This window comes from Malus domestica, chromosome 03, assembly GCF_042453785.1.
Source record: "Malus domestica chromosome 03, GDT2T_hap1".
Classification (NCBI taxonomy): domain Eukaryota; kingdom Viridiplantae; phylum Streptophyta; class Magnoliopsida; order Rosales; family Rosaceae; genus Malus; species Malus domestica.
This window is the reverse complement of record NC_091663.1, coordinates 27,631,774-27,647,348: the sequence shown is the minus strand read 5'-3', so window position 1 is coordinate 27,647,348 and position 15,575 is coordinate 27,631,774. Positions and strand designations below refer to the sequence as shown.

The 15,575-nt window shown below is 37.2% G+C and overlaps 2 protein-coding genes across 3 annotated transcripts; both read left to right on the top strand.

Moving 5' to 3' along the window:
• Nucleotides 1–2,075: 2,075 nt before the first annotated feature.
• LOC103434687 ((-)-germacrene D synthase-like) lies at nt 2,076–9,168 on the top strand. Of its 2 annotated transcripts, none has more exons than XM_070819233.1 (7): nt 2,076–2,212; nt 4,708–5,002; nt 5,102–5,474; nt 5,577–5,795; nt 7,641–7,779; nt 8,019–8,264; nt 8,546–9,168. In XM_070819233.1, exons 1-7 carry the CDS (start codon nt 2,204–2,206, stop codon nt 8,840–8,842), a joined length of 1,578 nt encoding a protein of 525 aa, XP_070675334.1. In that variant the 5' UTR covers nt 2,076–2,203; the 3' UTR covers nt 8,843–9,168. The 2 variants fall into 2 exon arrangements, with proteins under 2 accessions (XP_070675334.1, XP_070675333.1); XM_070819232.1 differs by lacking the exon at nt 2,076–2,212 and adding an exon at nt 4,465–4,619.
• Nucleotides 9,169–10,088: 920 nt separating this feature from the next.
• LOC103434686 (TORTIFOLIA1-like protein 1) lies at nt 10,089–14,598 on the top strand. Its single transcript, XM_008373034.4, has 5 exons — nt 10,089–11,148; nt 11,488–11,679; nt 12,003–12,108; nt 12,226–13,802; nt 14,155–14,598. The coding sequence occupies exons 1-5, from the start codon at nt 10,411–10,413 to the stop codon at nt 14,350–14,352; spliced, it is 2,811 nt and encodes a 936-aa protein (XP_008371256.3). The 5' UTR covers nt 10,089–10,410; the 3' UTR covers nt 14,353–14,598.
• Nucleotides 14,599–15,575: the final 977 nt, after the last annotated feature.

The following is a 15,575-nucleotide window of genomic DNA, read 5'->3' as shown; positions in this document are numbered from 1 at the left end:
ATAGTTCGGGGCGGGGTCTTACATATTTTATGAAATTATATTTCATACGAGAGTAGTTGTTTAGAATGTCAAGTCCTTAACCGTACATGTTGGGACTTTAGTAAGTAATTTGCTAACACTTGGGTAAACTCCCCCACATTTAAGGTATTTGTAAGAAGGTCTCTAACTCTTCTTACCTTAAAGTTACTCATTATAAGAGATAACTACTTTTTATTCTCTCTCTTTTAATAAACAAATTACTCTTTACAATTTGGACATCGTGTTTAGCCCTTACTCGGCTAAATTATCACAAAGTACATTTCTCTAGCCTTAAGGCTGTATTCAATTCCATTATAGATTATGCCTTTGGATATCCACCCATATGTACTTTGACTTTAAATTATTAAAATTCAATTAGCCAGCATCATTGAATTCATAACATGTCCATTCATATTCCTTGCTTAATAAGCAACATCATGTCTAATTTAATTTTGTGAAATGCTCCACACATTTTCAGTGTATCGTCTTTTCCTTTCCAAAAGACCCCCACACTTTCAGTATATAATTTCTCTTAAAGAAATGTCCTTTGGTTTTATCCATGACTAACTTGGCTTATGAGCAAAACTCTCTTCTTCTTCTTTTTTTTTGTCACATTTAATTATTAATAGTTGAACAAGACATAAAGAAGACTAAATCTTCCTCCATCATCCTCGTGAAATCCAATTATCCCAAATGACTTGGTTGGTTAATTTCATTCACCAAATCTTTTGCCTGAATGTAATAAAACCATGTACATGTGGTTTGTAAACAAGGCATAGAGCAATCTGCTTTACAGACAATATGGTTAGGCCTTCCAATTATATCTTTGGCCTTTAATCTCACCTATGGACATCGTCATGCCCATTTCATTCCAATGACCTTGAAATCAATGGTTCTCTTTGTCACAAACCAAAGTTCTTAGCCACATACGGACACAAGGAGGGCTATCTTCTCTACCAAGATATGATTTGTCTGGATAATGAAGCCACTCAATCTTCCATTTTAAATATGAAAATAATAAAAGAATTTCAATGAAAGTAATCATAAAGGAAATCACAACACCAATTATGTATGAGATTAATAAAAACAACTAGTGAGAAAGCTAGAAATACTGACAAACTTAGAGATTGAGGCTTGCATAAATACAATGTCCTAAAGACAAAATTCCGCCCCTACTCTTGTGCTTATAGTTCGGTAGGCGTCTGTTTCCTAAGATTCAACAATCTATAATCCGAAGTCGAAGCACTTCAATCTTCGGACTCTGTCGAATTTTATATATTCCGTACTCTTAAAACACGACTCGGAATTTTTCAAAAGTAAAAATTAACTCTAATTTTATGTTCTTAATGCCATGGTTTCATGAGGTTAAATAAAACCGAAGACATTGATTGACGAAGAGATGCATACATACACCTTTTAGATGGCACCATTTAAAAGGTCCATACTCAATGTGGCGCTACTATGTATAAGATGGCAACCACTTAATGACAAAGACGGTTTGATACAAACAGTTAAAGCATTTTTCATTCAAATATTGAATTAAATATTATAATTATTAGTATTATAATATATAAATTTCAACACACACAAGCGTCGTTCTCCTTTTTGAACGAAAACTCTTAGACCACGTATCGTATGTCGGTCCCTTTTTGTGGTTTAGAAACCCTATAATTATTTTGATCGAATACAACTTAATAGAAGGAAATAGGGTGTTAAAATTATAGAAATAACCCTGAATACAAGTCATGTGCACATGACTTATTTTGAATGAAAAACTTAACGGAGTTAGGATGAGATGATAAAATTTTAGTTTATTTGACAAATTGAAAAGTATGTACAAATTCATAAGACATTTCAAAAATTTTCTCTTTATATATTTATACTCTGAGGACACGACTTGGAAGAATTAAGCTAACAAAGAATAGAGTCATTCGGGGAAAAACTTCCTACGTGTGGAGTATGCTAATTGATTTTCATAGAGCCGAAGGAGTGAAGTAACTGCAGGCTCCCATGGACTATAGGCCAGAACGCTCCTTGAAAAGAAATTAGAAATTACTACTAATCTTTGGCCTAAAATTGTGACCAACTATAACCAAGTTGGTGACTACTTGGATGTGAAGTTGCCGTTGCTGTTCTTCGTTCCGCATGACTGTCATCTCCAGCACAGCTATAACGACCAGTACTCATGTTACAGGTAAGTCTAAGTAATTCAACATAATTTACATGCTCAGCCGGCTTATTAGCAGCGAGTTTTAGACAAGCTGGCTCACTACTAGCGACTACTTGTCATACCACGTAATTCAATGCTGCCAGCTTGTGCACTTCTTGTCAGGCCACGATCTTGAGATGACACCACTAGGATAGACTATGTAAGCACGTCTAATATGATAAGATTGGTACATGTATAATTCTTAAATTCCAAGTTCATATGATTTCTTAAATTTTCATCCATTGGTTTTTGGGTTTTCTCGTTTAATTTCTAAAGACTTATTTTCATGGTAATAGACCCCATCACGTAGGTTCAATAAATTAGTCAACTAGATTTTTTCGAATATAAAAAGGGTAATGGTATTGACATATTTTTTTTTTTCAATATACTTTTGTTAATATTTGTCAATTGATTGTTTTTTGGATAAATTACATTTTACGTCCTTAGTTTGTGATCGATTTTAATTCCTTGCAACATTTTTAAAACATTTTAATTTCGTACACTTACTTATCATTTTATTTCAATTTTATACATCCATTAGAAAATCTATTAAACAAACCGTTAAATGATGATGTGGTAAATATAGGATCTCCATTTGTGCTGACGTAACTGCAACATTTGTGCCACATGGCCAAATACTTAATAAAAATTAAAAAAAACTATTTAAAGAAACGTTCAAAAAAAAAAAAAAAAAACAAAAACCCAGATCCCTTCTTCCCCACCCGTGCTCCCCCATCACCCACCCCTTCCCCATCCCCCTTCTCCCACCCTTCCCCCTCACCCCCACCTCTTCTTTCTCTCTCTACATTCAAACCATCGACACATCCATTTCCCGAACTTCCAACCAACTCCACCTTCTCTCTCTCTCCTCCCCTTTCTCTCTCTGGAAAGTAGCCCTATACTTCCAATGGCTGCTTCCATTTCGGAAGCCGTAGAACAATATCTACACAGTAATGGTGTTCAAGGCCAGGTTCTTCTCCTCCAAGAAGTCCGACTTCTCCAATAGCCCTGATGGATCCAATAATAGTCCGCGATCTCTGGGTTCCAACTCCCCGATCGGATCCGATAAGAAGAAGCCCAAATCCGCCTTCAAAGACGACTCGCCGGGCCCGAGTACCAGTTCCGCCGGCGGCGGCGGCTTCATTCGGCGGAGTCTAGTCAAATACGTGTCAAAGAAGAAGGAGTAGGTGATGGGGGAAGGGTGGGTGATGGGGTGGGAGGGTGGGTACGGGTGGAGATTTTGGGGAAGAAGCGGATCTCGGTTTTTTTTGTTTTTTGTTTTTTTTGGGAACTTTTCTTTAAATAATTATTTTAATATTTTAAATCTTTTAATAAGTATTTCGTCAAGTGGCATAAATGTGCCAGCTACATCAGCACAAATGGGGATCTTATATTTGTCACGTCATCACTTAACAATTTATTAGATTTTCTAACGGAGGTATGAAATTGAAATGTTTTAAAGATGTTATAAGGAATTTAAATCGACCTCAAACCTGAGGGGGTAAAATGTAATTTACCATTTTTTTTTTTCAATTCATTTAATCGGACAATCGGAAATTGAGACGGGTATGTGAGAGGTAAAAATGAGTGTGAATAGCACCACCCTATAGTAATTTGGTTTTCCCACATCGATTATATGAAAAAATAATATACAATTAATATATAGAAGTTTCCACCCCTAAATTGCCAAGCCGTTTCGTGATAAAACCCAACACCTTGTAATATGTGATTAAATTGAGGCAATATCGATGATATTAGTGGTGGATCATGCATAATTAATTAGGTTCATCCTTGATTTGAGCTATGATTTTCATTGTGGACTCAAAATTGGACCTGACTTCTCTGCCCTCCCACTTCTCATACGCTCTCATCCCCTCCTATTTGTGCGATCACGGTTAAGTCATGTCAACATTTTATTTTACTATTGTTTTTTGTCTTATTATCTTTATAAAAAAATAAATATAAAATGTTGACGTGGTTTAACCATGACCATATAAAATAGGATATACGTGCTAAAAGCCGACTCCCTCAAAATTCTCTCTTGATGGGATGGACGTGCTAAAAGCGTGTTAAACATGCGAAACAAGTTAGTAATGAAAACACTTTTAAAAGCGTGTTAAACATGTGAAACAAGTTAGTAATGAAAACACCTTTGCCTCTGTTTTTTTTCCTTTTTTGTTTTTCACTGTTTCACTCACTATAAATAACATAGCGCACCAACTCTTCAACTCACGCAACTAAAAAGCCTATTCACCTTCTCCAAATTAGGAATAAAATGTCATCACCATCTCAAGCTCATACCTCAAAAAAAATTCCTAGTGATGTTAATCGACGTTCAGCTAATTTTCCCCCCAACTTTTGGGGAGATTATTTTTTATCATATGCTTCAGTGGTAGTATGAAATTCACTGAGATTAATAGTTTGGAATTATATGCCCTGTGCAGGAAAAGTATAATTCCCTTTTCAATTTGTGTTTGCAGGAAAAAAATATTGAAGCTGAGAAACTTGTCCAAGAATTAAAGGAAAATGTGAAGAGAATGATATTGGCTCCAACGCCTTGTAAGCATTCAGATAAGCTGGACTTGGTCGATACGATTCAGCGCTTAGGTGTCTCCTACCATTTTGAGGATGAGATTGATGAAGTTTTGCAGCAAATTCGCAAGGATTCTTATGATGGTAGTCACCAACACCAAGGGAGGGATGATGATCACAACCTTCACGCAGATGCTCTATATTTTCGATTGCTTAGACAACAAGGTTATGATATATCATGTGGTAAGTCCCTCCCTTCTTTACACTCACACTTAATTATATAACTTTCGATTTAATTTTATTTCTTTCTCCAATTACATAATGCATGAATTTGGGAAGCAGAAATGTTCAACAAGTTTAAGGACGATGAAGGCAAATTTAAGGAGTCACTTGTCAATGATGTCATCGGACTATTAAGCTTGTACGAAGCAACACAGCTAAGGGTACACGGTGAGGATATACTAGAAAAGGCATTAACCTTCACCACCACTCATTTGAAGTCGGTAGAAAATCGTTTGAGCTCCCCGCTTTCGAAACTCGTAACTCATGCATTGTACCAGCCGTTTTGGAAGGGCAACCCAAGGCTAGAAGCAAGGCGTTACTTGTCCATTTACCAGGAAGACGATTCACATAATGAAACTCTCTTAACTTTTGCAAAGTTGGATTTCAATCTCTTGCAGCAAGTCCATCAGAAAGAACTAAGTGAAATTTCAAGGTTAAACAAAACCAATTAACTACACTTAAATTTAAAGAATCTGACTACTTAGTTCTACCAGCTATTTAAACAAATTGTTGTCCACTCAATTTACTGATGCAGGTGGTCGAAGGACTTGGATTTTGTAAGCAAACTACCTTTTGCAAGAGACAGAATTGTTGAGAGCTACCTTTGGGGGTTAGGGTGCTACTTTGAACCTCAATATGACTTTGCTCGGATGACATTAAGCAAAGTAATTGGCCTTATTGTGGGTATTGATGACATCTATGATGTCTATGGCACATTTGAAGAACTAGAGCTCTTTACTGATGCTGTTGAGAGGTTTGGAATTTAGCTCAATCTCCAATTTTAATTCCCTTTTTATATCATCAATCGCTAATAATCACTTACAAATGATGACACATATCACTTGACTCAAGCCCTAAAATAGAGAAATTTCAATGGAAATATTCATATTGTAACATCCCACATCGACCAACGGAGAGGGGGTGATGTGTCTTTTATGTACATGTCCACTTCCATATAACACAAAGCTTTTTGGAAACTCACTAGCTTCAGATTCCATTGGAACTCCGAAGTTAAGCGAGTTCGGGCGAGAGCAATCCTAGAGTGGGTGACCCACTGGGAAATTATCGTCTGAATTCCCATAAACAAAACCGTGAAAGCATGGTCGGGGTCCAAAGCAAACAATATCGTATTACGACAGATCTGGTCTAGGATGTGACAATATTGGTAACAGCTCATAATTATAAATGATGAAAGTTGTGAAAAATAAAAGAAATTTTTTACGAAATTGTTATTATTACTTCAAAAATCTCATTTTACACTGCTTACATTGTATTTATTTTTTTGTAAATATAGAAAGTTTAGAGTGCAAAATAAGAAATGTCAATAATAATTTTTTTTTAAATGAGACTTTAGAATATGTTCATTAATTTGTACTCGTATCTATTATTTGGAAAAAAAATTCAAAGAACTTTTGGTTTGATTGGACTAGTTAATGATGAACAAGGAATAAAACGCACCATGATTTTACATATATTTATAATGGTTTTCTACAATAATTTATACTTATAAATTGAATATTACTGTAAAACTAACTTTAAGAGTGATCACTTAGTACTACGGTGTAGTGGTATTCCTCTTCATTTGTAAATGAGAGGTCTTAGGTTCATTTCTCACCAAAGGTGAATTTGAATCATATTATTGCTAGCTCATTGTGATGCTAAGTCCACCCTTATCCCTTAGTGTAGATAATATCATTTGTTAAAAAAAAATTAAAAAAAAAATCCTTTAAGAGTGGGTGAGAGGTCAGGAGAGAGAGTACGGGTCAAGTGTATGAGAACTATATATATAAACCCTATGATCCTTTGCTTTTATTTATTTAAACTACATATTAATAGAATTTTGGTTGTTAATCAAAACTTTAGGAAGTTACAATTTTAACACTTTAATTAAAACTGAATAGAAATAAAATTATGGGCAATTTAGTAATTATAAGAACAAATTTTAAAAAAAAAAAAACGATATTCTTTACATTAAGGGAAGGAGGTGAGCTTAGCCTCACAACGGTTAGCAAGATTGTGGTTCAAATATACCTTTGGCGATAATCAAACTTAAGACCTCTAACTTACAAGTAATGAGGAATATCATTAAACCGTAATACTAAGTGACAAATTTTGCTTTGTTTTTTTTAAAGCATCAACCACATATAATTTTAACGTCTCTAATTTTAAAAAATAAAAAATAAACCTTTCTCCTCTTTCTTCCACTCCCATGTTCTCTTTCACTCTCTTAATCTCTCCTTTTATCTTAAAAACAAAAATAAATCCTAATTATGATAAGTTTTATTATCTTAGCAGTAATACAAAGTCTATGAAAATTTAATTTTTAAATGCTATTATGATTCTACTTTAAGTTTACACAATTACATGATTTAACAAACATACAAATTACAACAAATATGTCTCCTTGATTAGCCATATATCCACAATATTTCGTTGATATATTTTGATATTTTTCAACGGACCTTGGGCCACAAGTGAAGGAACAGTGGTATCCTACGTGAATGCAGAAGTATTACATTAATTAGTAAATTTAAAAGGATTTTGGAGGAGGCTTTGGTTATTATATATGCTCTTATTTTGAATTTCTGATCACCATCAGGTGGGATATCTCTGCCATAGATCGTCTGCCACAGTACATGAAAGTTTGCTATCAGGCAATGTTGGATTCATACACAGAAATGGAAGAAAAGCTTCGAAATGAGGGGAACTTATATCGAATCCACTATGCTAGAGAAGCGGTAAGTCTCACTAACATTTCCAAGCGGCTAGTTATTAACTTATTATCATATGATAAGTAACGTTAGGAAAATCATCATATTTTTAATTTTTAAACCATTCACATTAGTCAATATCCAATGAATGAATCATACTTGGATATTGACTAGTTGTAGACCGTATACATATATGTGCAATTTTGTATATAATTATAAACATGATGAAAGATTTACAACATGATCACCTTGTATATCTCTCTCAGATGAAAGTTCTAGTTAGAGGGTACATGAGGGAAGCCAAATGGTTCCATCGCAAATACACACCTACATTGGATGAATATTTGTCAGCAGCACTTGATACATCCTCCTTTTCCCTAGCTGTCACGTCTTTTATTGGAATGGGAGATATTGTTACAAAAGACTCATTGGATTGGGTTTTCAGTGACCCTAAGATTTTAAAGGCTGCATCCTTAATTGGTAGACTCAAGAATGACATCACGTCCCACCAGGTACCTACGACTTGTATTTATAACTATAACCTTCATGAACCTTGAAAAGTGTGGCCGTTGCTAGAGCACCAAAATTCTTACCGATGCAAAATAAAATAAATAGGTGACAAAAATTATAAAAAGGTCGCACTTACGGTATTAGTCACACTTTTCTAACAATTTTTTTGTCATCGTGTTTCTTGTATCATGATATGTGTCATTGTCACCCTAGCAACAATCTCGATTTTCTTGAAGTTAATGCTAATTTCTCTTGTAGTGATCGTGTCCATTTTTTTTTGTAGTTTGAACAGAAGAGAGGACACGTTGCCTCGGCCGTGGAATGCTACATGAAACAATATGATGTCGCAGAAGAAGAAGCAACACTTGGACTAAGTAAACAAGTGAATAATGCATGGAAGGACATAAACGAAGCGTTGCTCCACCAAACCACCACAATCCCCATGCCTCTCCTGTTGCGAATTCTCAATCTTACACGAGTGGTCGAAGTGTTATACAAGCACGGTGACGCATTTACTAATACTGGAACTTTTCTCAAGGATATTGTAGTTTCTCTGTTTGTCGAACCGGTGCATCTATAAAGTATCTCTAGACCCGAATACAACTAAATAAATTGAGGTCATGTTATCCAAAGGCATGAAGTATAAAATAAGGAGCCAGTGTCTTACTATACTGGTCGATAGTTTGAATTCATGTTTGAATCAAGTAGTTTGAATTGTGTGTTTAAATTCCACTGCTTTACTATATAAGTTTTTTTCCTTCACTTTTCATGCATTGCATTCAGTTTGATGGGGTGGTAAATTTGTAATGGTCATCAGAGGAGCAAAAAATGTACTCTAAACGTTTGTCTTTATAAATTTTGTGTTGATATATATTATTCAAAATCAAACGTGAATGATTGTATTTACATCAGCGTCGAAAGTATTATAAAGTCAAATTGGTTCAAAATGCTTTTATTAGAAGCTGTCATTCTATCTGGCTAGTAGGCTAGTAGCAAAGGCAACAGCATGCGCAGCCTTGTTACATTGTCTTCTTGGACAGTGCCGGAGTTAAAATTTTATGTGTGCTTGTGCGGCGGGAGATGTGATATACAACAGAATTCATATTCTATGAACAAAACATAGAATCTTCACTTCAGTCAAATAACTTCCAGCACAAATCACCAACCTTCCCTCTAACACAATATCCCGAATTATAACAAAAATATATTATATAAAGTTTGTAACTAACACATGCGCCCACCATGCTTATTTTTCAAATTTGAGTGTGTAATGCAATCATCATGTTGCTGTCTTATAGGTGGCCATCACATTTTCCTCCGGTCCTCTTTTGAATTTTGATTACTGCTCTTCCACAACTCCATAAATTATTATCGATGATTGACACCTCCAAACAAATCACATATTAAAACGCCCAACATCATTCGGTCGGATGATTAATCACTTCAAACCTAAACCTTGACTCACATATACTCTTCAAAATTCAAAAACAAATAATATTAAAAGAAAAATAATTTAAATCAAAATTTCACAATAGTGTTTCAAATATATAAATTTAGAAATTGAAGTTGGCACAAAGATATTATCCTTCTAACTTATTAAATAATTTAATTACAGCAAGTAGGTCAGTGGATATACGACGAGTAGTTCAATGAAAATACGATAAAATTTCAAGTTTGATTTGCTTCCTGATCTTAAGTTCGAGCTACAACATAAATGATTTTTTGATTGACAACTTAAAGAAGACGTGTGCGACTGTTAGCCATTAATGGACTCAAATACCTTTAACCTTTTCGGGCCTTCTTAGGAATTAGTCTTATACTTTCGAGGGTGGGTATCTCAAGTTAAATGAGGTACAAAAGACAAAACAAGGATTAAAATATGTAATAAACAATAATTTTAATGATTCCAAGTTCTAATGATAAGGTAAGGACTAAAATGTTAGCTTCCTCATCTGTAACCAAATAATTAAAAGTTAAGAAGCAGCTCTCCCTCCACCTCTCTCTGTCTCTCTCTCTTTCTCTCTCTCTGCAACAGCATTGCCTGTATATCTCACTGTAGAAGCCTGAAAGCTTAAGTTCCCGAATCAGAGAGAACCCATTTTCCATTTTACATCCCATTCCAAAACTAAATCACACCAACTCGAAACCATGAGTTTCGCCGGACCCAGAATCTCAAAACCCGCAAAACCCCCAAACCCATCAGCCACAACGCCGCCGCAGCCGCAGCAACTTTCCTCTTCAAAGTCCTCTTCTTCTTCCGCTTCATCTTCCCTCTCGACCCACCTGGCCATGGTGGAGCTCAAGCAGAGAATCCTCACCTCCCTCTCGAAACTCTCCGATCGAGACACGTACCAAATCGCCGTCGAAGATCTCGAGAAAATTATCCAAACTCTCCCGCCGGAGAGCCTCCCTATGCTCCTCAACTGCCTCTACGATGCCTCCGCCGATCCGAAACCTGCCGTCAAAAAAGAGTCTTTGCGCCTGCTCTCATTGGTCTCTGCTTCCCATCCCGATTTCACATCCACCCATTTGACCAAAATCATTGCCCACGTTGTCAAGAGGCTCAAGGACGCCGATTCCGGCGTCAGGGACGCGTGCCGCGACTCCATTGGCTCGCTCTCGGCGCAGTACTTGAAGGCAGATAGTGTGAGCGACAATGGGTCGGTTGTGGGTTTATTTATGAAGCCTTTGTTTGAGGCTATGATGGAGCAGAACAAAGGGGTGCAATCTGGTGCGGCATTGTGTATGGCTAAGATTGTGGACTGCGCTTTAGAACCGCCTGTTTCGTCTTTTCAAAAGCTGTGTCCAAGGATCTGCAAGTTGCTCAACAATCCTAACTTCTTGGCTAAGTCATCGCTCTTGCCGGTTGTTTCGAGCCTGTCTCAGGTTTGCTTAGTAGATTATCTTCACATGCTTTTTCACATTCGAGTGATCTAGTAGTTATGTACATTGTGGTCTCGAACTCGATATAGCCATGTACATTGTTCTAGATTTTGTAGTAAAGTAGGTACTTATGTGGTTGTTTGATTGCTAAAAGGATGTAGGACACAGAAGATAGAAAAGAGTGGTAATTTGGAGTGTTGACTTGAAATCTGTCGTGTTTGATGTAGTGAGAACGTATACATAGTCTTATTGTCAATAGAATGTAGGTGCATAGACTTTGATCTATACATTGGATCATTTAATTGGACTTTACTGATCTGAAGAGTTACCTACTTGTTGTAGGTTGGAGCGATTGCGCCCCAAAGCTTGGATAATCTACAGCAAAGTATTCATGACTGCCTTGGAAGCCCAGATTGGGCAACACGTAAAGCAGCAGCCGATGTGCTGATTGCATTAGCATTGCATTCAAGCAACATGATTACAGATAGAACTGCTTCCACCCTGGCTGTGCTTGAGGCTTGCCGTTTTGACAAGGTAGTCTTTTGTTGCATATTATCTCAAGTGCATTAGCTTTTTATCTTACTATCTATGTTCACTAGGTGATTGCCAGAATTCAAAATGTCTAGGGGATTACTTGATTATAGTATTGCATGTTTGAGTGAGTATTGTATAAGGATCAACATATTTTTTAACTTGGGATTTGTATTTGTAACCGGCACACCATTACATAGGAGATTCAATACTGAACAGTATGTCATTGGAAGGTGGCATTGTATGCACACCATTATACAGAGGAACGTAGCATTGTATTTTCGCTTGCCTTAGTGTCCAAAGTTTGGTTTGGTTTGTATTTACAGATTAAACCTGTTAGAGATAGCATGACAGAGGCATTGCAGTTTTGGAAAAAGATAGCTGGGAAAGGAGGAGATGAAGCTCCAAATGAAAAGAAAGTCCCGTCTCATAGTAAGCTTATCAATAATACTATCTTTCATAAAACGCTCGTTCAATTTTCTCATCCTTTTGTTCCTCACTGGATCATTTTGTTGTTACCACATTTTAATAAAGAAAATTCTGAATCAGCTGAGTTGTCAGAGAAGAATGAGCCAAAAAATTCAAAGGCTGGTGAGAGAATAGAGCAAGGAGCAAAGGGTTCATCTAATGGTTCATCCCCTACTTCAGATTCTGTTTCTAAATCCAAAGCCAGTGGAGATAAAGTGGTTGTAGCTTTGAAGAAGAAACCACCTGTCTTAACTGATAAAGAGCTAAACCCAGAATTCTTCCAGAAACTTGAAAAAAGGGTTTCTGATGATTTGCCTGTTGAGGTAGTTGTTCCTCGTAGACACGTCAATTCTTCAAACTCAAATAATGAGGTGGAACCAGAGGCAAATGATACAGATTCCAAGGAAACTTTAAACCGGATTGCAAACAGCCAATCTGATGATATTCATGGATCTTTCAGTAGTAAATACCGTAACATAGAGAGAGGATTAGCTGGTCTCTATACTAAACAACGAGATCATGATGACCTTGCACGAGATAAATTTCCAGAAGAAAGGGTGAATGGAAAAGACTCCAGAACAAGGGCAGTTGATATTGATGAGAGGATTGAGATAAATCAAAGGGAGTTGTCCACTAGTCGTGCAGGTTTCTCCAAAACTGATGGTCAACCTGAAGGATCCTTTGTCAATAACAAAGGAAATTGGCTGGCTATCCAAAGGCAATTGTTGCAGCTGGAGAGACAACAAGGTCATCTGATGAGCATGTTGCAGGATTTCATGGGCGGTTCTCATGACAGTATGGTAACTTTGGAGAACAGAGTAAGGGGTCTTGAGAGAGTTGTTGAGGACTTGGCAAGAGATTTATCAATATCATCAGGTAGAAGAGGCGGTAATTTTTCAATGGGATATGAGGGGGCATCTAATAGGCCTTTAGGTAAGTACAACGGTTTTCCGGATTACACTAGTAACAAGTTTGGAAGAGGTGGAGATGGACGAATTCTGTTTGGCGAAAGATTTTCCCAAAATGATGGACATGTTTCCGGCATGAGGGGGCGGGGCCCTACTTGGAGATCTGACATGTCTGAGGTGTGGGATTTTTCAACATATGGTGGTTCCAGAAATGGACAGACTAGTTCGAGGAAGGCCGTAGGAGGTGGTCCTGTGGATGGTAGGTCACCCAAATCAGAGAATGGGAGTGACCAGGGTAACAGCAGGCGAGCATGGGATAAAGGGGCTGGACCTGTAAGGTTTGGTGAGGGGCCTTCCGCAAGAAGTGTTTGGCAAGCTTCAAAAGATGAAGCTACCTTGGAAGCAATTCGTGTGGCTGGAGAGGACAATGGAACATCTAGAGCAGGAAGAGTAGCTATACCTGAATTGACTGCAGAGGCTATGGAAGATGATACTGTGGGCCAAGAGCGCAATCCAATTTGGAATTCTTGGACTAATGCAATGGATGCTCTTCAAGTGGGTGATGTGGATACGGCCTTTGTGGAAGTATTGTCTACAGGAGATGATCTCTTGCTTGTAAAGTTAATGGACAGATCAGGTCCTGCGATTGACCAACTTTCAAATGAGACAGCAACTGAGGTCTTGCATGCCGTTGGGCAATTTTTACCAGAGCCAAACTTGTTTGATGTCTGTTTGGCTTGGATTCAGCAGGTAGCATTTTTCCCCCTCTTAACGGACGTGAGTTAACTATTTTTAAGTATGTGTTTCACTAGTTTTCTTCTTGACGGTTAGACTCACTTAAAGTCTTTCATCTTGCAACTTGTGTTGATTAGAACATGACTACGAGCACCTTTTAATTTCATGTTCGTAACAAGATTTTCTCAAATCTATTTTCTCTGATAATTTCGGAATAGCAATGGGGTTAGCATACGTGTTTGCTTCATAGAATGCGATAGTATCAATAATTCCTATATTTTCAATTTTGTTGCTTTTGGTGTCCGGTTACGGCAATTCCTCAGTTTGACTTGGTTTGACCATTTAGTCCTCTATTTCCATTTTGCAGTTGGTTGAAATAGTGCTGGAAAATGGATCTGATGTTTTCGGCCTTCCCGCTGACGTAAAGAAGGAACTCGTTTTGAATCTGCATGAGGCTTCTGTAACAATGGATCCACCCGAGGACTGGGAAGGTGCAACGCCGGATCAACTTTTGGTGCAGTTGGCATCATCCTGGGGAATAAATCCGCAGCATCATGACAAATAGTTTCTAGTTGTATGTATTGCCAACTTGTATTGAATTCAAACTTGCGTTTTGAGTGGAGTGGATGATTTAGAAATCTTACAGTTAGCATGAAATGAATGTAATTGCCAATTGACATATATAAGTTTCCAACATCTGTGACTACCTGTGAACTTAAGTTAGAAACCAAGTGCATACTCTTATGCCATATAGCGTCGTTGTAGCCGATTGGTTTCTTATTAAAGTTGAAAATACACAAATTCGGCATTACCCCTTTTGGAGAAATAATCTTAGATGAAGTATGCTGCTGTTAGTGACTACAAGTGTAGGTGATTTTTAACCGATAATGCATGTGGTGCTCACAAAGAAACAATGGTTGTCTTTCTTTAACGCGGTAGGCAGGCACTAGGAAAATTCTCCCCGACTAACCTTGGCGGCCATTTCCATGAGAAATTTGTTCCTTCTCGGCTCACATCAACCCTACCCAACATGCGATCAAGCGAACCAGTTGTACTGGACTTGGGTGAAAAATCAGTCCTATGGTGGATCCAACCCAAAGTCCCATTTGGTCGTGTATGAAGCACAGATGACGTGGTCCATCCGAAAAAGGAAAAAGTATTGTACCAAAAGAAAGAAGATAAAAGAAAAGAGGAAAGCTTTATGATAAGACATACATTTTCAGTTTCGCGAAAGAAAGTACAAGGCAGTACTATTTCTATATATACAAGGCCTGCTCTTCCATGAGCCTTCTTCCCCAAAAAGTCTAAACCGCTGCCCCTCCGGATACATAATACACCGACTGTCCTCATGACCAGAGGGTCTTAAACCGGGAGTATAACTCTTTCACCTCTTATTCTCATTTCCTTTCCTCCCTTTCTCTCACATTTTGTTTTTTGTTCTTTTATCTTTATAAAAAAAATCAATATAAGATATTAGTGTAACTTAACCGTAGTCGTTTAAATAGAAGAGGAAGGAAAGAGAGAGAAATTAGGAGGGAAGAGAATTCTCCTTCCTTAAACTGAAAGCCCACCTTTGTAATTAACGACCGTATCTACTTGTTAGCGTACCAGTTTTGTGCACATTTTTAAGAAATCATTTTTGAAAACGTCATGGGAAAGTTGGTCGGTCAGCCACTAGTTGTCGGAAAAGTTAGTGAATATAATACTATTCATAAATGATTTTGGTTGACTTTTCCAATTGCGGCATTTTGTTGAACCGCATTATTACTAGCCTATTGTTAGGCTTAG